The sequence below is a fragment of the Hemicordylus capensis genome, chromosome 3 (genome assembly GCF_027244095.1).
Source record: "Hemicordylus capensis ecotype Gifberg chromosome 3, rHemCap1.1.pri, whole genome shotgun sequence".
NCBI classification, from domain to species: domain Eukaryota; kingdom Metazoa; phylum Chordata; class Lepidosauria; order Squamata; family Cordylidae; genus Hemicordylus; species Hemicordylus capensis.
This window is the reverse complement of record NC_069659.1, coordinates 356,537,337-356,561,356: the sequence shown is the minus strand read 5'-3', so window position 1 is coordinate 356,561,356 and position 24,020 is coordinate 356,537,337. Positions and strand designations below refer to the sequence as shown.

Genomic DNA, 24,020 nt, shown 5'->3' with positions numbered 1-24,020 from the left:
CTTCTACCATGGTTTTGGTGAGTTCAAGAAGGAAGTCAGGGCTTTTCAGCTTCTGGAAGTTAGTCTAGGGAAAAGTTTGTTTAGTCAGACTGTGCATTAGGCTATTGTTTGCTTTCGTTGCTTTGCATACCTCTAAAACTGTTCTATTGTTGTTTACTTTTAATCAGGGTGGATTTGATTTAAATCAAACTGATTTAAATCACGATTTAAATCACAATTTAAATCACTAGCAGGGTGGATAAAAATCAAAAAAATCCGATTTAAATCAAAAAAATCCGAATTGTGATTTAAATCGTGATTTAAATCAGTTTGATTTAAATCAAATCCACCCTGCTTTTAATACAACCAAGCTAAGAAAAGCTAAGCCTGTGCCCATCATGCTAGGGTATTGCAAAACCTCTGTAAGCTTTTTAAAGGTACTTTTATATTTTCTTACATCCATGTTCTGTGCAACTGGGTAACCATGATTTTTAAAGTGTGCCACCCCAATATCATCTGGGGTGCTTTTTGGAAGTATTCTTGTAACCACTGAATAGTATTGGTTTTGTTTATGTTTACCTGTAACTTAAAGCTGAGAGAGCCTCTGATGGAAGCTGTCTGTTATTTCTGAATAAAGTCCCCACCTTTTGTTGTTGTTGTTGTTTTGCATTTTACAAGCCTCTTTGTGTGGATTTTTAACTCAGGGAAGGAGAGGTGGGAAGGGGGTTTCTCTGGTGCAACATGCCTCATGCATTCAGCAATTCTACCAGTTTTCTCACCACATGTAAGCTTGCATGTGGAAGGTTTTTGTACTTTCTAATAGCAAAGAGAGTTTCCCTGGGATTCCACTCCGAGCTCGGGGGTGTGTGTGTGTGTCAAACCCCATTAATAATTGGGTGGTGGTGTCAGCCTAGATCCTACCAATATTACAGGAAGGTTTTGGGAGAAGTCTTTGTTTGGAAAGCACGGAGGGAATGATTCAGCATTTTCCTTCCCCTTCACGTGGGCTTGCTCTGAGATAAAGGCTGGTAATTCGCTACAAAAACAAACAATGGTTTGGGCCCTGGATACCTGAAGGACCACCTGCTCCCAAAGGCTTCTGCCTGCTTGACAAGATCATCAGAGCAGGGCCTTCTCAGTCACTGCCCCCAGACTTTGGAACACCCTCTAAGTGGACATTCAGTCTCCCTCGCTACCTTTAAAAGGGCTCTGGCCTTTTAGACAGCATTGCCCTCTAGGGGGCACTGCTTTTCGTATGAGTTGCCTTTTATGGATTTATTATCTCTTTTTGCTTATTGATTATATATTTTATATATTTCTACTGGATTTGCTTATTGTCTTAATACTGTTATTGGAAACTGCCTTGAGATATTCTATGTCTATTTTACAGGTAGACCTCATTATCTGCAGGGGTTCCATTCAAAATCGCAGATAATGAAACACTGCCGTCAATGGGATTGTGGGGGATAGGTTCCTAGACCTTAAAAAAATATCACTTAAAGGTGGCAAAAAACCACCTGTGAAAATGGGCCAAATAAAGTGCCCTACCGTGCTCTGTGGGCTTTCTACAGTCAAATGATGCCCACCCTCAAGCCCAAAGATCCCCGAAATTCCATGAAAACACACAGAGAGGATTTTGGCTTAAAAACAAAACAAAACAAAACAGATGAGCCACAAAATGGCTCTTCTCCACAATATGGCAGCCCTGACCCGCAGATACGTGAGTTTCTCACACACACACAGACACACACACAGACACACACACACACACAGAGCTTCCCCCCGCGTATGCTGAGGTTGGGTGTCTATTACTCAGCCACGGATGGTGAATCTGCGGCTAGAGTGTTTCTCCTGTATGCCTGTTTTATGGAAGGAGTGCATATGGCAAGTCACATTCTGATCGGCAATATGCTGCACATTGAGTTGGTTTTTCATTTTCTGCTAGGAGTTACATCAAACAGCCAACCTTCCACACCTGAAAGAAAGTCAATGGGATAGAATTGGAGAGCAGAAAGGGACAAGCGTCTGCACAAGAGAATGTGTATGTCAGAACTGGGTCTGGGGGATTGCTGTGGCTTCCCTAATGCACAGCCACAGATACATGGAGATCCACGTATCTTCAACTTTATGGCACTCTATGGCAGAAGTTGCTTCAGCGAAGGGCAGCTTGTCCTGTTTTGCAGCAAAGAAATGGACGCGAAGGTCCTTTGGCCTCGCTGGCCTTCATCTCCACACTCCTAACATCTTGGAAAGGAATTGCTGTAGACAAGATCTCAGTTATGTGCCGTTGTACCCGGGCTAACTGAGCAAAGAGGCACCGTTTAAAGTGGCGATTCTCTTCTGTTTAACAGGGGGAGAGCAATTTGCCCCATCCAACCCCAGCACAGCATCCTCCAGGGGCTGATGCTGGTGTATCTTTGGTTTCTTTTTAGACTGTGAGCCCTTGTGCTACAGGGAGCCATCTTATTTACTTCTTGTTTATTTTTCTATGTAAATAAATTTTACATAGAGAACTTGTTGAAAAGCAGTATATAAATATTTGTACTAGTAGTGTTTAAGGATGTCAAACACTGGAAGGGCTCCTGCCAGAAGTGGGGGGGAGAGAGAGAGAGAGAGACTCCACCACTCACTGCATTTTGAAACGGTTGGAACGTCATCAGTGAGAAGAGGGTGCCGCCTCCGCCCTCTAGCGAGTGCCCTCTGGTGCCTTTCCAAGTCCATCATTAGGGTCTCTTTCTCCCACCCCCATGTTCTATGCACAACACAGTCAGAAAGGGACCATATCTGCAGCCCTGCCTAATGCAGCTTGGGGTTTTCTTCACAAAAGAGAGACACCTGAAACAGGCAACCCAATTACTCTCCCAGCATGCACGTGAAGCATGAATGTTCCCTCTCTCTCTCAGCAACACCTGCCAAATCTTTGCACCCTCCTTGAAGCCCTTGGAGCTAACAGCACTGTGATTCAGCAGACTCCCAGGATAGCTTCCCTTGGATGCCCAACACCTGTAGAGGGAACAAGATGATCCAACTGACTCTACAGTTCCCAGAAAGGCCAAAGAGAACAAGCCCCACTAGCCCAGTGCTGGGGGGGGGGGGGAGAGAAGGAACCTGAACAAAGGAGATCCACCAAGGTAAGCTGCTTGTCTTCCTATCAACGCCTTTGGGAACAACCAGATAAAACCTGAAAGAGCACTTGCAAATTTTGGTAGTAAGGGTGGGGCATCATGCAATTAAACTTTTAATAGGTCATTGTAACCTAAGAAATCCTTCCAGTTGGGTTGGTCCTACACTGTCATTAGAGAGAAAGGGGGATGACAGGTATTCATCAAAGAGCCCTGAAGTCACATCAGGAGGTGAAGACAAAAGAAAGAAAGCACAGTCTATTTAAGTAGCCTGATGAGATCTTAATACTTTCTGACTCTGGGCCAATTAACACTGTCCCAAAGAGCCGAGGGTGGCTGCTGCAGCTCAGGCAGATATGAAGGGCAAAAAGGTGACTGACAGAATAACCCTCTGCTCTGCTCATGGCCCCGCCACTAGCTGAGATTTGGTTGGTGGGGACAAGAGACAGGGCCTTTTTGGTTTTGGCCCCTCGGCTCTGGAATGCCCTCCCAGAACAGCTTCGCCATGCTCCCTCCCTTAGGGTTTTTAAACAAGGTATTTAAAAACTTGCTTGTTACGTGCTTTTTGATGTGTTTTACTACAGCTTCATGTGCTTTAGTTTTAATTTTAATTTGTTTTGTTTTGATTGTTTTTATTAAAACATTGTATTTTATCATGTTAAATTCTATATTGCTTTCCTGTGGTGAGCAACCCTGAGCGGTATTATACCAGAGGGGCAGGATATAAATAATAATTAAAATTTATTATTATTCCTTTGAATCAAAGTCCCACTGTGTTCAATGGGGCTTACTCCCTGGGAAATGCAGACTGCAGCCTCAGATGACCACTCCGTTCTGCAGAAGCCTCTAGGAACTTTTACTTGCAATGAAGCATCAATGCAGCCAGCGGGCACTACGAATCAATTATCAAGGATGAGATGGCTGAAGACCAACATGAAAAGGGCTAGAGTTCGAATCTTCATTCAACTATGAAACTCACTGGGTGACTCTGGGCCAGTCACGCATCTCTCAGCCTAACCTACCTCATAGGGTTGTTGTAAGCATAAAAATAAGTATGTACACTGCTCCAAGCTCCTCGGAGGAAGAGCAAGATATAAACGTGAAAAATAAATAAAATAAATAAATATAGTCACCATGATTTGGTTCTTTGGTAAAGACCCACCTCTCTCTCTCTCTCTCTCTCTCTCTCTCTCTGGTTGAGATGAACCTCAGCCCTCTGCCGCAGCTACACACGATAAGGCTGGGGGCATTGGCAAGCACACACACACCCCAGGTCGCTCAGAGACATGCCAAGGTGCTCTTGACATGTCCTTCATCCACGTGCAAAGAGTGATCATCTGAATCACCCCTCTACCTCTGTAGCACATGTGTCTGTGAGTAATGATGGGGCACGAACATTCTCGTCAAGGCCCCACTCTTATCGAATGTGCTTTTTTTAAGATTTATATTTCTATTAATATACCACCCTTCATCTCAAGATCCCAGGGCACTTAATAAGAAGATTACAACAATTCAATAGACACCTAATAGAACAAATGCAGCAGCAGCAGTTCACCTGAAGCGGCCCACACCCTCTCACACGTCCCCCATCTTCTGCCTAAAAGGCTAAATTCACACTCAGTGCATGCTGGGGCACTCACCTTCCTGCTCAGACTGCCCGCCCCCCCCCCCCGCCCTCATTCCTAGCTGCAGTGCCCATTCCACCACGAACCATCCCAATTCAGCCAGAAAAGTGGTCTGCAGAACTCCCAACATTCCCAGCAGGGAATGATTCAAACTCCCAACATACAACACTCACGGTCGGAGCCCAGGGAAAGGGGGAAGCGGACTGCAGCCGGCCATGCACGGAGTAGTTGTGTGAAACAGCTTTATTTGTGGAGGGGGAGGGGGCTCTGACAAAGAACCAAGCCGTACGATCGTGTCGTGTCATGCCGGCATGCTTATGGAAGGAACACAAGAGAGAGGAGTCAAGGAAAGCAAAAGGCGCCTTGCCTGACCCAATATCTTGCCTCCCTTTAAGACAGAACCTTGCCTTTCTTCAGTCCTGGTTCCCATAAAACAATATGCCAGTCTGGGAGTCTATCAAGTACACTAACCATAACGCTGTGCATACAAATCTCACTCTTTCAATGGCGCTTGAAGGAAATGCATTTTGGAAAGGACATTTTGCCAACACTCGTGACCACAGGCTGATGTACAATTGCCCAAGAGAGGCAGTAATTTCCCAGAAGCTTCTAGGAAACAAGGTATTGCAATCTGTTGAGTCACCACCCTCATCCTCTCACTTGTGTTCCCAACAGCCTCCAACACAGAAGCCATCTTACCCAATCCATGGGAAAACGCGCCTTGGAATGACCTACAGCCTACCTTCAACTCATTCTAAACCAACAACAGGACGCTGGGCTTCATCATCATTTCCTAAGTCCCCGCCATTTCTGCCCATCGACTAGCCTTTCCAAAGGCCCCCAAGCCCAGCCCAGCTTGCTGCCGAAACCGCCTTACCGTCCACGTGGCTGACTTGGCCGTGCTGGATTGTTGAAATGAGACATCAAAGCTGTGGGGTCCTGGGTAGTCTGTGTTGGAAGGGATTGCCGGGGAAGGCGAGAGGGCATCAAAGGTGGAGCTGGGCTGAGCGTAGGGCGAGGGCGCCGTGACACTGTTCTGAGCGTGCTCCGTGTTGTACGGGCTGGTGGAGGAGGAGCCATTCTGAATCTGTTGGTCCATGCTATTGAGAAGCCCCAGGTTCGTGTACTGCGGCTAAAAGAGAGAGAGAGAAGCGGGGGGCATTATCAGTAGGTGGGACATGCCACACTTCCTTTTGAAAAGGAAAAATTGTGGTCCAGCGACTAGTGTCTGGAACATTTAGACATCAAGCAGTCTTGAAGTATTCAAGTCCGAAACCATCTGGAGAAGGCAATCCCTGCTATTTTCTCTGCACCATGAAAGCAGTCATGGAGCTCCGATTCCAGCCTATGTTGCAAATTCTTTTCCAGCTCAGAACCACCCTGAGTGCACTCCAAGTCACTGCCACAGTAAACCTCTAACATGGGTCAGAGGAGCTTTCCTTGGCAGGAACGCCTTCAAGCACTTGGGCGGCTGAGCTGATGGCTGCCATGTTTTTTCACCAGGGCCTCAGAGATCAGAGGTGGGCCCTTTGAGCAGTGTTCCCTCTAACAGGGATTCCCAGCTGTTGTTGACTACAACTCCCAGAATCCCCAGCTGCAACGACATCGGGGAATCCCTGTTAGAGGGAACACTGCCTTGGAGGGTCCTTGGCCAGTGCCCAACCATGGATGCTGGCTCTGCCTCCATATGCAAAGCCACTGAACCCAGAACATTTTGCCTCACTGGCCAACGGGCTTCCACCACGGAAACCCAATAATTTAATCCTAAAGTCTTGCTGAACGTGCACTTTATGCCTCGTTTGCCTACAAACCTTAAATCAAACAGCATCCATTAACAAGGGATGTATTAAAAATCAAAACTGAAACAGGAGAAGTGACCATTTGCCAGCAAATTCAGGAGTTAAATGCACTGCTCTGCCCAAATTCAGTTCAGGCGCTGTTGTGAAATGTAGGGAAACACTGAGAAGAAATACGGAGATTCAGAAACCTAAAGCCAAGAAGCAGCAAGAAGTTGGGGGCAAGAAGGGAGAGAAAGTGAGTGGTGCCAAGTGCAAGACAGCAAGTTCCACAACGCCCCACAGTGTACATGCCAGTGGCAAACCAGCGCTTTTGCCTACCAGCTCTGGGCGCATCAATCTCCAAACCAAGTCACTCCCATCCTTAGGGGCACCCTTGCTCAAACAACACAGCCTTTTCCCCAGCAGGCACCCACAGGGAAATCTGTTCCGTTCCCTTAGTCATCTAAAGCAGCTTCCTTGTCACAGCAACTTGCACCCTCTTTCCCCTAAGTTGGCTATCCCCGTGATTTCCCACTGGGCAATGACAGACAGTGGCCAAGACGAGAGGACTAAGTCAGCCTCAGCTAAAAGGCAAGAGCACTCCTGCTCCAAGAAGCCTGGCAAAATTCTGAAAATGCCTCCCAACCCCATGGGGGGAAATTAACGAGGGGTGTGAGTGTGTGTGTGTGTGTGTGTGTGTGTGTGTGTATGAAATTTCCAGTCCTAAGGAGCTTGGAACAAAAGACTGGAAGTGGCATGGCTGTAGCTGGCAAGCAGGAGGGATCAGGATTAGAACTCCTGGAAGGGGCTCCACTTGGTTCCCAAGGAGGACCAAGAGTGGGCTTAAGAAGAGGAAGACACAGCCAGATGTTGGGATGCTAACTTGACTTCATCTTTACTGCCAGTTTCGGCAATGAGAGAAGTGCAGATGTGACTGCACTTCCCTCAGAATTCCAGATGGGCTCTTAGCTCTGGGGAGAGTGGCTTCCAGTGCAGAATCTGACCCCAAGAGGGAAGCCAAACTGGCCAGATGTGACAGTGGGAGCACCCAAGAAACACACACACACACATACACACACACACACACACACGTTAAAGGGCCATCCCCAGTAGAATTGCCCCCCGGAATTCTGGGTTTCACCCCGATTCTAAGCATCTCTCCCAGATTGCTTAGCCCACCCAGATTCGCCCAGATTTCAGATTTCATTAAAACGAAAAAGCAAAAGCTAAGCTCTAGCCCTTGCAGAAGCAGAGTGATGGAGCAAAACATGAGGTCACTTTTCTGCTCAAAGATCATCTTCAAGCCAATTCACATAATATGCAAATTAGGCACCCGGATTTGGAAAGCCAGATTATGGCAACCCTAATCGCCAGTGACACCAAGCCCGAGGAAGCAGCTCCAATGACTAAGGAGTCGCTCACAAGGAGTTCCAGACATGGGGTGGGGGAGAAAATGGCATTAAGGACTGCAGACCTTCACGCTGTGGCCAGAATCCAACTCGGGATGAAAATGCATCCTTAATACGCGAGATCCCCTCCAAAAGCCATGGAAGACTGACACTGGCGTAAGTGGCCCACCGCTCTGCAGAGAGCTGCCACCAACATGCCACCTACAACAGAATTCACGGTGCAAAATTTGGAGCTCCTTCTTAAGAAAAAGACCGGAGGAGTTCCAAGGAAAGTGACCAACGGTCTCTATGAGACCAGCAAACCGCCTCTTTTTTTGTTTTTGCCCATCACATCCCTGATTTGGCAGCTGGGTGTATGGTACGGGTTTGCTTTGGTATGGCACTAGTTGCCAAAGATGTCTGGTTTTTTAACAGCAGCTCCCAAGTGTCAAATAAGCAACATTTCATTTTGCCATTGCGCAGAAGATTCTGAATCTCAGAGAATAGCGAAGAGGAAAACAAACTGTCAATAAATATGGCAGCCTCCTCATTCCAGACAAGCCAGAAGCCAAATGTCTAGATGCTAATGAAGGGAACAGGCATTCCAGCGCATGGATTCTGCTGCATTCCAGAGCCCAGTGCCACCTCCCTGTTAGCTATTTAAATAACGATTAATCCTCACTCTGACACACGAGCAGCTGGGAGGCTGCCTTTCTTTCTTTCCCCGCTGCTCCTGTGACCCCCTAACCCTCGCCCCCCCCTCCAGACAGGTGCAGCAAGAAGCCCAGGTGATACAAGGAAAGTTAAGACCCATGGAGGCACCCTGGGCTGAGATGAGCCACTTGGAAGCAGAGCCCCGGGCCAGAAAGGGCTGGAGGAGCGGCTTGCATCCAGGGGTCAGCGTCTGAAGCTGCCCCAGCCCCCAGGGAGCCATCAGATAACTCTCTCGGAGGTGTACGCCTTCTGACAAGGGGGCAATTAGGAGGGCCAGCCAAGCCGAGGGCAGCAGAGCAGCCCTGCCGTGCCGTCCTTGGCTCCTGATCCAAGCATCCCTCTCTCCCCTTCCTCAGCCAGGGCTGCGCTGCTCAGAACAAAAGAGCTCCAGGTGGCAGCTCAAGTCAGCATCCCTGAACAAGGACTTGCAAAATCAGGGAGTCCACAACACCGGTGGTGCAAGGCAGGCTCCACTCCACTCCCTCGCCCAGCCAAGAGGCACCTGGGCATCCAAAGCAGCCAACCCACATCTGGAAATGCACAAGCCAGGGTTCCCAGTCTCGGGTCCCCAGATGTTGCGGGATCATGCTCAGCCAAAAAGGTTGGAGGCCATTGCAGCGGGGGAGGATGGGATCTGTAGCTCAACAACATCTGGAGACCCAAGGCTGGGAATCCCTGATTTTATTGATTGATTAAATTTTTATACCCCCCTAACCCAGCATAGCGTAGCGGTTAGAGCGTTGGACTAGGACCAGGAAGATCAGAGTTCAAATCCCCATTCAACCATGAAACTCACTGGGTGACTCTAAGCCAGTCACTTAGCCTAATCTACCTTACAGGGTTGTTGTGAGGATAAAATTAACCACGAACAACACTCTGAACTCCTCAGAGGAAGAGCGGGATAGAAATGTAAAGAATAAATAAATAAATAAATAACCAACCAACCCAAATGGTTCTAGGTGGTTCATATGAATAAAAAACAAACTTGGGGGGGGGGATTAGTCTTGGATTCAGTTAAATACAGTCCTGGGAGTAGCAACCTGCTCAATGCTCACCCCAATCTGGCCACCCCAGATCCCTTTGGTAAGCAGGGTCTGCCCTGGTTTGCATTTGAATGGGAGACTTGATGTGTGAGCACTGCATGATATTCCTCTTAGGGGGTGGGACCGCTCTGGGAAGAGCATCTGGGAAGGGCCTTCTCTGTTGCTGCTCCTAGACTCTGGAATGCTCTCCCAGTGGCCATTCGTTCCTCAGACTCCATCACGGCTTTTAGAAAGCTTTTAAAGACTTGGCTTTTTACCCAGGCTTTTACATAATCGTTTTTACTGCTGCTTCTGTGTGTTTTTATCTGTTGTCTTGTTTTTTTATGCTTGTTTGATATGTTTTTAGCTTGGTGTTTTTATTGCTTGGTGTTTTTATTGCTTTTATTGTATGTTTTAATTTTTGTAAACCGCCTTGGGGTTTTCTTTTAACGAAAGGCGGTATAGAAATGTAAAAATAAATAAATAAAAATAAAATCTGTATGCTTGCAGGTTCCAAGTTCCTTCCCTGGCAGCATCTCCAAGATAGGGCTGAGAGGGATTCTTGCCTGCAACCTTGGAGAAGCTGCTGCCAGTCTGACTCAGTAGAATGTAGCGTAGGTAGTATTCCATAATGCCAAGATGTGCATTTGAACACACACAGAGAATCGTGTAAAGCTAACAGCGTGAAGGCAAGTGTGACTTCTTCCAGAACCCAGCCCCGAGATGACATGTGGCTGTACATCAGGACTGACTTGATACAGAAACAGAAGTAGTTTCCTCTGTCATCTGCATGTAGAACCTACAATCTTGAGCAGGTTTCCTGCACCTCAAAAACCCTACAGCAAGCTAAGAGTGTCTGCCCAAGGTTTAGAAATACCAATTATTTCTAAGTCTGGTCACACAAGAATGCAAGGAAGAATTTTGCATGCCACAACGTTTTTTTCTCCTTTCCCTTTAAAAAAAACCAGGTCTGTCTCCATTCATCTGTTACTCCTTTAAATTTTGTGAAGGCAGCAACAAGCAGTTTGATGAATGAACAGAGAAGGGCCTTGCTTGCACTCCAAAGGCCAAGTGGCACAACATCCAGCCTACCAGAAAGCAATCCAGTAACTTTAGAATCCTTCTCACTGAAGCAGCACCAATATCAATTTGTCTCTTGTGCAAACACAGAGGAGAGGAGAGGAAGAGCAAGGGGCAAAATGACTTTCCTAGTTACACAAAATATTCAGGAGCCCTGGAAGTCTGTGCAAAACGTTGGAGACGGCACAAGAGCAATGAACCATCAAGAAAAGAGCTAAATGACTCCTTCAGAACAATCATGTGACACAGTCAATGGCACACTTTACCTTTACAGCCTTTTAGGGACTGTATTGTTTCAAACTGCCAAGGGAGGGGGTGCTACACATTTGACGGCTGCCCCACATTAAACAGAATACAAATCTTCAAACCTTCTGGCATGTAGAAAACTAGTACATCAGGAAGAAGAATTCCCGTCAAACTGGTGCTGCACTAGTCTTCTACATGCAGGGAGATCCTCTTATTATTATTTTATTGATTACATTTCTATACTGCCCCATCCAAAGACTCGGGGGGGGGTATATGGGGAAACATTCCATTTCCCACCTGCAATGTGAAATGGCACAGTCCTAAGGAGGCAAAGCACTTTTGGTTGCATCAGCTGAAGTTTCAGAAGTCTGTCTGTATCCTCACCAGAACTCTCCCCAAGCCTCACGTTTGCCTCTCGCTATCCCAGAGCAAGGCTTTGTGCAAATGCATGCAAAGATGAAGACTCTTCTCCGACTTGCAGACAGAGATCATCTCCCCTCCCCTGCAACAACACACACTGGATTTATACAAGCACACCAGTGCAAAATGCACCCATGCCTGCCCCCAAATGTGGGGGAAAGCAACTATGGATGAACCGATGTCTCCCCACCTCACCCCACCCATTTCTGCTTTGCTACTGTGGCATGAGTTGGTTCTGCCCCATATGCTGCTCCTATTGTGTTTTGGTTTAGTCTAAATAATTTCTAAGATCAATTTTTGAATTGGCATGTGAGCAGTTTGCCTGCCTTTTCTCCATCGTGTTACTTGTACACATATGTGCAATTATGTACATATGTGCAATTATGTAGCTAAAAGGCCATCTTGAAAGGGTCACAAAGGCACCAGGAGTCTGTATTTTGCCACAATTGAGCACGTGATGCAGTGTGGACTGTGCATCCCCTGGCTTGCGCTTGCATATACAAATGCATCTTCTAGATCAGGGTGGGCAAACTTGGCCCTCCAGATGGAGCTGCTGAACTACAACTCCCATCATCCCCAGCTACAATTTATAGTGGTTGGGGAAGATGGGAGTTGTAGTTCAACAGGAGCTGGATGGCCAGGTTCGCTCACTCCTGTTCTAGATCCACCCTAATACCACAACTTGAGACTGGCTAGACTTTGTATCTTAGCTACTGGATCTAGAACGGGACACTGCCGTTGAAAATGAAGCTATCAAGAAAGAGAAAACATAAATCTGCAAGAATGATATTTTTAAAAAGGTCTGGGGACGCCTAGAGTCTTTGGAGGAGGCAGTATATAAGAAATTTGGAGGGAAGGAGGGAGGGAGGGAGGTACAGTTTAAAAATACGCAAGAGGAACTAGGGGAGAAAAAGGCAAACTCTTCATCCTCTCTACCAAGGACAGGACAAACAAACGCTTCAAGGCCAATCATGAACAGACGTTTGTGGTTTTTAAAGATGGTCAGCCTTTCTGGGACAGGGAACCATCTTGTTTCTTTTTCTATGTACGCCACTTTATGAACTATTTTGTTGGAAAGAGGTATAAACATATATGTCACAATATCGTCATCATCGTCCACTTGGGCTGGGCTGGGTAGCCTGTTTCTCCCCTAGTCCTGGAATTCAAGCTGCACTTCTGAATGAGGGCCAAGGACGACCCCCAGCTCCCCGTCTGGAGCTGGAGAGCGCCGGCAGGTAGCGTCCAGAAGCCAAGAGCACCTGCAGGATCAGGCCACACCCCTCCTTCCAGCTCCAGACTTGGAGCCAAGGACTGTTTTGGTGCAGAGACGCTTGGTGCAGATACACCTCTACAATCCCTGTGCCCCAATGGCCAGCCATGGAGGCAAGAAGCTTCCCCACTGCTGAGCCCCAAGGGCTGCAAGATGGGAGGGTCTTCTAGTCATACTTGTCAGAGGACAATGGAACCCATCCATTGCAGCAAGCAGAATGGCAGACCACTGCACGTATTATTTGGATGGTCAAAATAGGATTGTGCAAATCAACTCACCATCGAATCACGGGTGTTGTCCCCAAGTTGAATCACCCTCAAAACACAGGGCCCAGTTTGGGGATGAGGAGAATCACCCTCGATTTGAATCGATTCGGGCAAGTCGAACACCATTCTGAGGCCCGTTTTACTCAAGTAGACCTGTACTCTGAGGTGAACTGATGCACTAAGTCTGGAGTGGAGGGCTGATCTACCTGCTGATCCCAATTGGTAGACTAGCTCTCCCCCCGAAAAAGCAGCATTTTGAGGCCCAATTTCCCAGCAAAACAGGCCTCAAAATGGCATTCAAATCGTCTGAATTGAACCTAGTTGGCTGCTTTCAACAACTCAATTTGGGGGTCTGCAAATCAATTCTACCTCAAATCGAATTGCAGATTTTGATTCGTGCACACCCCTGGGTCAAATCCCTGTGGTTTCCTCACCAGAATCAAGTTCTGGAAAAAAAATGTTCTGCCCATTTGCAACACAAGCCATCTATGTACAACAGTACATGGCACAAATCCCACCTTCCCCAGAGAAAGTGCACCGCTTTGATTTCTTTCTTTTAAAAAACACTAAAGCTGTTAACCATTTGGGTACATCTTCAAGCAGAGCTTTAAAACATGTTTTAAAACCAGACAGACCACCTGAAGCATGAAGACAAGGGCAAGACACATTTCAGTCAGCATTTGGAGAGGAATACATTGTGAAGCGTGGGGCCTGCACATGCAGCAACGCATGAAAAATAACTGATGTGCCCCGCTGAGAAGGTGCATGTGTGTGGAAGCACGAACCAAGTCAAACTGCAAAGCACCGTGAACATCCAGCCTTGGATAGCCGCAGTTCACTAATGAAAACAGCTGCGTCTGGGTTTCAATTTTAAGGCAAGGTAGGCAGAAAGCAGCCAGGGGTCTACCTCTAGGTTGCCAGATGACCTGCAATATATCAGCAAGCATTTCTGAACCTCTGAGCTGGTCAAAGCTCCCATGACAAAGACTTGCCCCCTCCTAAAATAGGCTCTTGGAATCCCCGATTTGTACTACCACTATGGATAGTTCCATACCACTTTTCAGCAAAGTTCTCAAAACAGTTTACATGGAAAAAATAAAGATGCTTCCCTGTCCCAAAAGGGCTTAATAGTCTAAAAAGACGCCTAAGGTGGACACCAGCAACAGCCACTGAAGGGATGCTGTACTTGGGCTGGATAGGGGGAATTGCTCTCCCCCTGCTAGATGTAAGAAAATCATCCCCTTGGAAGGTGCCTCTGATCACTCAGCAGAGGGAGTAGCTCAGATGTAGATTGGTCCTTGTATATGCAAGTCATCCCGAGTTCTAATGACACATTATATTTAACTCTCAATCCGTACACAGGCATGGTTATTCTCATGTGATGCTGAACCCAGGTAGAGCAGTACATTCCCAATCTGGATCCTGCATTTCAGGGCCCATACTCAGCTTCACTTACACACACACACACACACACACACACACACACACACTTCGAAGGCAGGTGTAGCTTCGTGTCTGGATAAGGCTCCAGTGTAGAGCTCATGGGGGACAGCAAGTGATTGACTCCCCTGACCAGCCACTAGTCCACATCTGGCTCTGCTTGGTGGACCTGAACTTCTAGGAAAGAACAAAATCGAAACCCACAGGCCTGACATCTGCCCTTGCCTGCTTTATGCCATCCTGTCTTATGGCAGAGGAATGCAGCTCAAAGGCATTAGGGTCTCTGCTGGTTGTGACATGCTATTTAAAGAGGCGTGAAAAAGCAACAGGGATCCAGAAGACTACACTCTACACTCGTATACAACCAACTCAACACAGGTGAATACAGTAGGAAGTCAATGTGAGCTGGTCTTTTCAGATGCCGGCCACACCTCAAAACAGTCATCTGGATTGGTCTCCACTCAAGTCACAGGACCAAAGCTTAGCGACCATTGGGTTACAGGGCTACAGGATACTTCTAGAAATAGCCAACTGCAAGGGAAGAAAGTGTGTGAAATAAGTATGGGATAGTACCTCTCTTTTTGCCTTTGAGATCATAAACCCTGAAATACAAGATGCACTCCCAAAAGGAGCTCCATTCCAGCTACAAGAGAAACCCACCACCTTCCCAGACAGAGGGACACTCCATATATTTTGCAGAAGCACGTGCAATAGTGGGTCCCAGACGGTACAACTCCAGACTGGGGGAGAATCACATGTTCCGATGTGCTGCCTCATATGCACCTAGAAAACTAGAATTTGGGGAGAGACAGAAGGCTCCGCGCTTCTTCTCTCCCCCACCTCCCTGCAGGAATACTGCAGCAGGCAACACCATCTCGGCAACGATGAGTGTATGGACTGGCCTTCGAGTCATGGACAGGTACAAGTTGGGCGGGGGAGCGCATCTTCTGAAGCTTTGCTCTCGGCACAACCCTGAGGGCTCGAGGCGCAAACAAAACAGGCTGCACGCAAGAGTCAATAACAACTTATCCCAATCGTGAGACGCATTTGCAGGAGTGCAGATTTCCAGACTCCCAGGCTTGTGCCAAGACGCTCCAAAGCCACACATCTCAAATGGCATGTTTCCATTCATGCATTAATTTTGGAAGATAATGGGAAGCAAAGGATTCCAGTCCCCAAGAGAGGCTATCCCCAGGGGCAGTGGTGCTCCTATGAGGAAGGGCAGGAGGGGAGCAGGGTAAACCAAGTCGAGGGTGTACGTGCAACTTCCGCTCCAACATGCCAGGAAGGAGGAGGTGGGGCTATGACAGAGTTCCTCACCCAGGCGCTGATCCTGAAACCCAGAGGCCGCGGCAACATGAGCAACCAAGCAGGATGCTCTTTTCCGTTTGCCACTCACTTCAGAAGAACCACAATGCAATGCAGATCATGCACCAATGCAAAGACCACATCCAACAGTCCCCGCAAAAGGCACAGGTTCAGATATTATTCTGCAAGAGGACATATCAATCAGCTCAGGTGACATGTTGCCACTTCGCCCACCATTTTTATATCATGTTTACTTAAAGCAGTTGCAAATCACTGTTTCTTCATGATGTATCCTAAGGCAGGATTGTGGCCATGGCGCTGACACACTAAAGTAAAGTGTGCTGTCGAGTCAGCGTCGACTCCTGGCGCCCACAGAGCCCTGTGGTTGTCTTTGGCAGAATACAGGAGGGCTTTCCCACTGCCATCTCCTGCGCAGTATGAGACGATGCCTTTCAGCATCTTCCTCCATCGCTGCTGCCCAACAGAGGTGTTTCCCATAGTCTGGGAAACATACCAGCGGGGATTCGAACCGATAGCCTCTGGCTTGCTAATCAAGTCATTTCCCCGCTGTGCCATTAGGTGGCTTGTTGACGCACTAGAAGGGGAATAAAGAGGATGGAGATGTGACTGTGAAAACAAAGTTATTTTATTGGGGGATAACAGGGGTATGGGAAATGAGGGTGAGAGGAAAGGGAAAAAGAAAGAAAAGGCATTTGTTATAGCTGCCTGAATCTAGCTGTGGGAATCCTTCTCTCCGGGGAGCTCAAGCATAAAGCAAGCTCATTGAGGTGCACCAGGGCAGCAGCATCCGATGGCAAGGGGTAAACACAAGGGCACCCCAGGCACAGTGTGATGGCAACTGCAGGTGGAAAATGCAAGCACAAAAGCGAGATCCTATGTTTGAGGGAGGAGAGCTGGTCTTACGGTAGCAAGCATGAATTGTCCCCTTTGGTAAGCTGGGTCTGCCCTGGTTGCATTTGAATGAAGGGCTACATGTGTGAGAACTGTACCCTCAGGGGATGGAGCTGCTCTGGGAAGAGCAGAAGGTTCCCAGTTCCCTCCCTGGCAGCATCTCCAAGAGAGGGCTGAGAGAGACTCCTGCCTGCAGCCTTGGAGAAGCCGCTGCCAGTCTGTGAAGACAATACTGAGCTAGATGGACCAATGGTCTGACTCAGTATATGGCAGCTTCCTATGTTCCTAAGGCAACAAAATTCAGACACCACACCAGAGCATGGCTTGCGCTAATAAGGTTTAGAAACCAAGGCACAGTTCAGAGCTGCCTGTGTGTACCATCTGCACAACACTTCTCCGCCTAGGAATGGAGTAGAGATGGCCATACTCGTCGCTTGTTGGGTCAGGACATCCACTGCCAGTCAGTGTAGACAATACTGAGCTAGATGGACCAATGGTCTGACTCAGTAGAAGGCAGCTTCCTACATTAAATCTGCTTGCTTCTCTTCCCAATACCTCTCGGTTGTATGGAAATGGAAATACAACTGACCGAGAATGCCTTTTAAGCCAAATGTTATAAGCACCATGCAAAGAAACCTAGAAAATCCATCAACTCATGTGTTACACGCCTGCACAACCTAAGGCCCGGGGACCAGATCCAGCCCACATGGACTTTTTTATATTGGCCCCCAGGTAGGGGTATCCTGCAGTATCATAGGAGCTGGAAACTGCCTTACAGTGCCATGCTATCCATGTTTACTCAGAAATATGTCCCATGGTGTACCAAGTGCAGCTTACTCCCAAGTAAGCATGACTAGGATTGCGACCTGCAGGTGAAAGTGATTTAGGGAGAGGGGAAAGCTTTTCTTTGGGGCTGTCATGCACTGCAGGTCCCCCGCTGGCTTGGCAGGAATAAAACCCGTTTTCTGGCCAATATCCTTGGTTAAAAATTGTGGGTCCCTTAATGGGGGAGATCAACAAGGAGCCATGACAAGGAGCTACTTCTTTAACATTGTTAACAATAATTTTAATGTAATGATAAATAGGCTGGAGATTGGCTTCGGCCCCCACGCACTACGTCATGGGCGGTTCTGGCCCACTGGGGCATTTGAGTTGTGCACCCCTGTTTAGACAGTTAGGGTCTGTAAGGAAAAATGGTTTAGAGATGGTTCCTTGCCCAGTTGCCTGGGGGCAATTTACACTTGCCACTGCCTACCAGGAAAGTGGCTATTTATATGCCTTTGTGCAGAAGACACAATTTTCTGGGAAAGGCTCCTGTTGGAAAGCCCTGGAGAGCTGCTGCCAGTGAGTGTAGAACAGTGGTGCCCAAGCTGGGGGCTGCCAGATGTTGCTGAACTACAATGCCCAACAGCCCCAGCTTCAGTTTATTGTGGCTGGGGCTGATGAGAATTGTGGTTCAGCAACAGCTGGAGGCCCCCAGGTTGGGAAGCACTGGTGTAGACGATGGGTTCTCAATCTTGGATCCCAAGATGCTACTGGGCTACACCTCCCATCATGCCAAGCAGCCAAGGCCCAGTTGAACTCAGTGGTCCTTACTTTAGTAAACATACATAGGAGCGGGTTGGTAAACTTTGCAAGTCCATTTAAATTTCTCCCTCTGAAATGCAAGGCTCGGGTCTTTTTATTTTATCTCACGCTCCCTCGCATATATTTCTTTAATTCCAACTTCTTGATTTTCTACACCCTCAGAAGGGGATAGGGAGAGCTCAGAATCTCAACACAGGCATCTCTCAAAATAAGCCCTTAAAGGAGAGAACGGCATAAAATGCATTGGGTCAAGTTGTCCTCATCCAATCTGAGCCTGGAGAATGGATAAGCAAACTCGGGAGGAAAGGTTTTTTCCAAAACAGACACAAAATAATAGAACAAGTCAGAGGCACGGCCAGGACCCTCAATTATAAAGGCTTCTCTCCAGACAGACTTTCCAAAATGAGCTAATCCTCCATCCAACTTTGTCTGAGATGTGAATTACCCACTTTCAACTCAAGTCAAGCTATACAATGCGGAATGGGTTGAACTTTTCCCTTTCCCAGTAACCCCGTCAACAGCCGAGTCCCGGCTACATAAACAGAGCCCGGGGGCCAAAATGCCAGCCATTCCTGGTCAACCACCACCTGCCCAAGGTTCCCAATAAAGATGCCGCTTGTTTAAGGCCAGGATTATCAAAGCACACACACACACACACGGCACCCCCACAGTGGGGAAACAGGAGAGGTATATGGGAGAAATGGCAGCCAAAGGGTTTTTAACTCACACTTCATTATAGCTTTAGAAGAAGTGTAAAAACAAAACAAAACAAAACAAAACAGGCAGCAGTCCAATACCAAACAAAAACGCATAAGCTGTTTTCCCAAAACTACACAATTTTGTATTTTGTTTTGAAACATCACATGTTGGGAAAAGCAATAGCTACCTTCTCAGATGGTTCAAACACATTTTAAAACTTGGTTCCAAAAATATGCATGAATGTTAACAGCACGCGCACACACACACACACACACACACACACACACACACACACACCACCATGAATGATGGCAAAAGGCAAGTATAGCCACAATCAGCTTTTTGGGTGGATTCTGCTCACAGATATGATTAATATCTTAGGCTCTGTTCACATTGTATTCCGCTCATTTTCAAAATCTTGGGGCAGAAACAATTTCCTCAAAGCTAGACCATCAAAAAGGTTGCTTCCTATTTACAACAGACCACAACCTTAGAATACAAGCTTTCTTGCCTGGAAATCATGTTTTAAAATGGTATACTCAACTTGTACAGATCAAGAGGGGAAGACAAGGAGGTCCTACCAGAGCAACTTTGATGTGCAAAATGCAATTAACCCATCCTCACAACAGTCTTGTGAGGCAGGCCGCTGCTATGACCCATTTGGGAGATTGAGAAACTGGCCAAGGGACATTAAGACCATTCACATGATCGTGAACTGGGCAGGACCCAGCTTTGGCAGCTGTGCATGCTCCTGGTTTTCAATTGTGTGCCAGAAAACCACTATCTAGTTCTTGTACCCAGCATTTTAACAAGGGAACGCCACCCTGCCCAGCTCCCCCCCCCCCCCTCTCTCTCTCTCTCTCTCTCTCTCACACACACACACACACACACACACACACACACACACACAGTCCCTCTCTCCCCACTGCTCCTAGCTAGTTGTTTGTTCACACATGATCAAAAATCGAGAACGGGCACAGCTCGCACAGTTGGGCTGGCCGTTTGTCCGGTCTGGCTTTCTATCTCGTGAACTGCCTTAGTCGCTTGTCTATGGCACAGATGGGTCTCCCAGAATCAGGCCCATCTCCCTAGCCACTGGACTACATGATTTGAAGGACAACAGCACACTTTTTAAAAAAAATTAAGCAAGGAGGAGGAAAAGCGGTATTCGTAGATTAGAAGAGAGCCAAGGAAACATGGGGGAAAGGGCGAAGAACACCCATGCCAAAGGATGACTCGGTTCTTTGACTCAGTCTTTGGTCAACTGTAAATGAACAAGAGTCAACTATCTTGCATTTTATTGCCGAGGGAGAGGAACATTACTCAGGCCTGCCTGGATGTGTGTGTCTGTGTCACCCGCAGGAGGCGAGGGGAGCAGATGGGGCAACCACAGGTCAAATGTGGCCACAGGGCATGGGGGCGGGGCACCTCCAACCCAGAAAGCCCTCCTGCTGCCTGCCTGGCTCTGGGGAGGGTCTGGGAAGCTTCTGCCTCTCTTGCTGAGCAGGGGAAGGCTGCACGTCAGGAGAGGGGGACCCGCTGCTCCAAAGAGATGCACTCTCAAGCCAGGCTGGCCCAGGGAGGCGGGATGAGCGGCGGGACAGAGCACATCATGCGCTGCAGGCCTCAGACCCCATGTTCAATCCCAGGCATCTCTAGTTAAAAGATACCAGGGCGCCAGTGATTTCTGCCTGGTTCAGGAGCATTACGGTGCCAAAGGGCAGTTGCTAACGAGCACCTGCAAGAGAGGGCTACTGCCTTCATTGCCGCCTTGTGGGTCTTCCCAGAGGCATCTTACAAGCCTCTGCTAGAAGCAGGGCTTGACGAGATCAGGAGTTCCCACCTTTGGGTCCCCAGGTGGTGGTGAATGACTACAACTCCCATCATCCCCAGCCACCAATGGCCTTTGGTTGGGGATGATGGGAGTTGTCGTCCATCACCACTTGGGGACCCACAGGTGCGAACCCCAGGACTAGCTGGGCTTCTGGTCTGATCCAGCAGGGCTCTGCTCCCATTCTGACCCATTCAAGGGCAATGTGCAACCCACAAGGTCCCTTGCTACACATTCGGGACATAAATAGTGGTACCATCAGGTCACTCGCTTCATTTGGTTTTCAGCTTTTAAGACTACAACACCCGGCATCAAGCTGGCAGTTTGAGTGAGCTGGTTTGGTGAAGTGGAGTGTTAAAGTCTAGCAAAGTTGCAGTCTGAATTAGGAAGCACAGTTTGGTGGTTCTACAGATGGCTTAACAAATGATGTTTTTCTAGCAGAACACGAAACAACTTTATTTCTTTAGTAAGGTCTTCAAATAGTTGAATTTCTTGAAATCATTTGTAAAGAGCAACACAGGATAATACACAGAGGAGATTATCGTTAGTTGAATTCAGTAAAGCCAATCTGGTTGACTAACAGGTTTACGGTACTCGTTTCATAGAAGAGTGTGTGTTTGTAGCATTTTAAAAGAAGTGACTCTACAAGGAAACGGAGTTTTCATCACTTCAGTTTGTCCATCCACTTGAAAAAGAGGTCAGTTCAAAACAGAAATGTTTTGGGTCTGGGTCACCATTGTGGATTGAAGTAACAGGAATTCAAGGACGGCATTGGGGATTTATACATTTTCTGCTCATGACAAGACACATTTTTGATTCAGTTTTGCTTATAGTTATTTATACTGTATCTTTAGTGCCTGTTAAAGGTTCATTGACTTATTTTGGATCTAGTTTGACACTGGACTACAACTCCCATTATTTCCAGTTGCAATAAATGATAGCTGGGGATGATGGGAGTTGTAGTAGTCAGTCAGTCTTTATTACGGTCTTTGACCAATAACACAACATCTAAAACAATATACAATTTTAAACATAGCCATATTAATAACATAACTGTACAATGGATCGAACCATGAGCGAGCAGAGTGCGATAAGCTCGTATTGCAGAACAGAATTTTGCCACTGTGTGTGTGATAGATGAATTCACATCTATTGGCAGATATTTGGTGTAGATTATGTAAAAGTGGGTCAATTAACCTTCGCCTAAGGTCAAGTTGTAGTCCAACAGCAAGAGAGCCTCAGGTTAGCCATCCTATAATAGCCCTTTGTCCCCTGCTTTAAAACAGTAAAGTCTGCCGTCAAGTCAGTGTCGACTACTGGCGCCCACAGAGCCCTGTGGTTGTCTTTGGCAGAATACAGGAGGGGTTGACCATTGCCTCCTCCCGCCCAGTATGAGATGATGCCTTTCAGCCTCTTCCTAGATCGCTGCTGCCCAATATAGTATCAGTGGGGATTTGAACCATCAACCTTGTGCTTGTTAGTCAAGCATTTCCCCACTGTGCCACCTAAGGTGGTTGTCCAACAAGTTATTCACACTTGGCTTCAGGCGTTGGGGTAAACATTGAGTGAAGCCAGAGAGCTCCTGCAGAGATAGATCTGCATTTCTGAAGAGAGCATGCCTCTTATCATGCTAATGATTCTATGTCAGTGCCTCTCCCGTTTGCTCCAGCGTTTTCAGAAAAAGTAGCTTAAAGCCAGCATTTTAAAAACCTGGACATACATCAGGATAAGCTAGACTTCACATCACAAAGCCCGATTTGTGTGTGGAGTGGGTCCAAGGATCTCGAAGAGACTTCGAGGTAAGTGCGGTTGGTGTGTGAACGCACACACTCTCTTCTGAAGGAGATTCGGGGCAGAAGCCCTCCATGTATGTTTTCCTGAAAACGGAGAATGAGATTTGATGCATCTGATGAAGTGGACGGTAGTCCACAAAATCTTACGTTGAAATAAATTGGTTAGACTTCACGATGCCACAAGCCTGCTTGCTGGTTTTTCTACAACAGGCACAACAGTGCTGCTTCCTCTAGAATCACAGAATTTCAGCGTTGGAAGGGGCCTCGGGAGGACTTCTCCGAGCAGAAGCTGCTGAAAAGAGATTGTAGGGCAACTCAACCTAACGCCTCTTTCTTTAACCAGGAGAACAGCCTTCTCACTCCTGGCTTTTTAATCTGCGGAAAACATGCTATTGCAGCATCAATGAATATAGCCTTCAGCAGTGTGAAATTGGGGGAGAAGAGCTCAGGAACCATAGGAACCTAGGATACTGCCCAGTGGTCGCTGCTCTAAGGCGCGCACACACACGCACGCTCACAAGTTTTTGGATGTCCACTCAGCTCATTTTAGATCCTGCTCAGGTTGAATCAGGAAGGCCCCGCGTGTGCACACGCTGCCTTGAAACTCCTGCCCAGAACAAAACTCATTCCGCACCGAGATGGAAAAAAAACTAGAGGGACCACCCTGCCTGCTACCGAGTCAGACCCTTGGTCCATCTAGCTCAGTATTGTTTACCCAGACTGGCAGTGGCTTCTCCAAGATTGCAGGCAGGAGTCTCTCTCAGCCCCATCTTGCATATACTGCCAGGGAGGGAATTCGGACCCTTCTGCATGCAAGCGCACAGTCTCCCATTGAAATGCAAACCAGGGCAGACCCTGCTGCGCAAAAGGGACAATTCGTGCTTGCTATCACATGACCAGCTCTCCTCCCTCTTTGGGGTGTCGTGTCACCAGCCCATTCACCTGTGAAAGGTGGTTACATCTGGGGTCCCCACTCTGGCGAAATGGTGGCAATCTATACTGCTCACCCTCCCTCCCACCCACCCACCCTGATCCTGGCAGGTTGAAAGAAAAGCCACCAGCTTGGAAGGCGGCCAAATGCAGTCCCACCCCCCCGCCCCCCTGGCTCAGGCTGAACTCGCAGCCGTGACTCAAAGATACAGCAACAGCCTTGCTCCGGCAGTGCCACTCGTTGCTTGCTTCATGAGACTGGCATGACGCGCTTGGGCCTTCTCTAGAGGCAGCTGGGTTATCTCCGCCTGTGAGCTGCTGCGTACCAGGCAACACCACCCAAAGGAGGGTCCACATCCGCAGACACAAACGTGGGAAGTCCTAGGGAGCGGGGCTGATTTTCCGGAAACCCTGCAGTGGCCAGGGAGACCCACATGAGAGCCGGAAGAGCTTGTCGCAGAAAGGCAGGGGCAGCTTTTCCAGTCAAAGCAAACCCGCCCAGGGCACTAATCCAAGCAGAGGCTGCAGGATGACTTCAAGGGCGGGACGACAGGGGTGGAGCGTGAGAATGGGGAAGGCAGGCGGAACAACACGCTGCACCAGGCCAGAC

At 47.8% G+C, this 24,020-nt stretch overlaps 1 protein-coding gene across 5 annotated transcripts in view; it reads right to left on the bottom strand.

Annotated features, from left to right (window-relative positions):
• The window catches only part of TP63 (tumor protein p63), a 139,234-nt gene that overhangs the window by 76,274 nt on the left and 38,940 nt on the right, over nucleotides 1-24,020 (bottom strand). For 4 of the 5 annotated variants that reach the window (XM_053312303.1, XM_053312302.1, XM_053312304.1 and 1 more), the window contains exon 4: nucleotides 5,604-5,858. The exons of the other annotated variant lie outside the window; for it this stretch is intronic. In XM_053312303.1, the coding sequence (XP_053168278.1) occupies nucleotides 5,604-5,858 (255 nt within the window). The remainder of the gene's footprint in view (nucleotides 1-5,603; nucleotides 5,859-24,020) is intronic. 5 annotated transcript variants of the gene reach the window in all.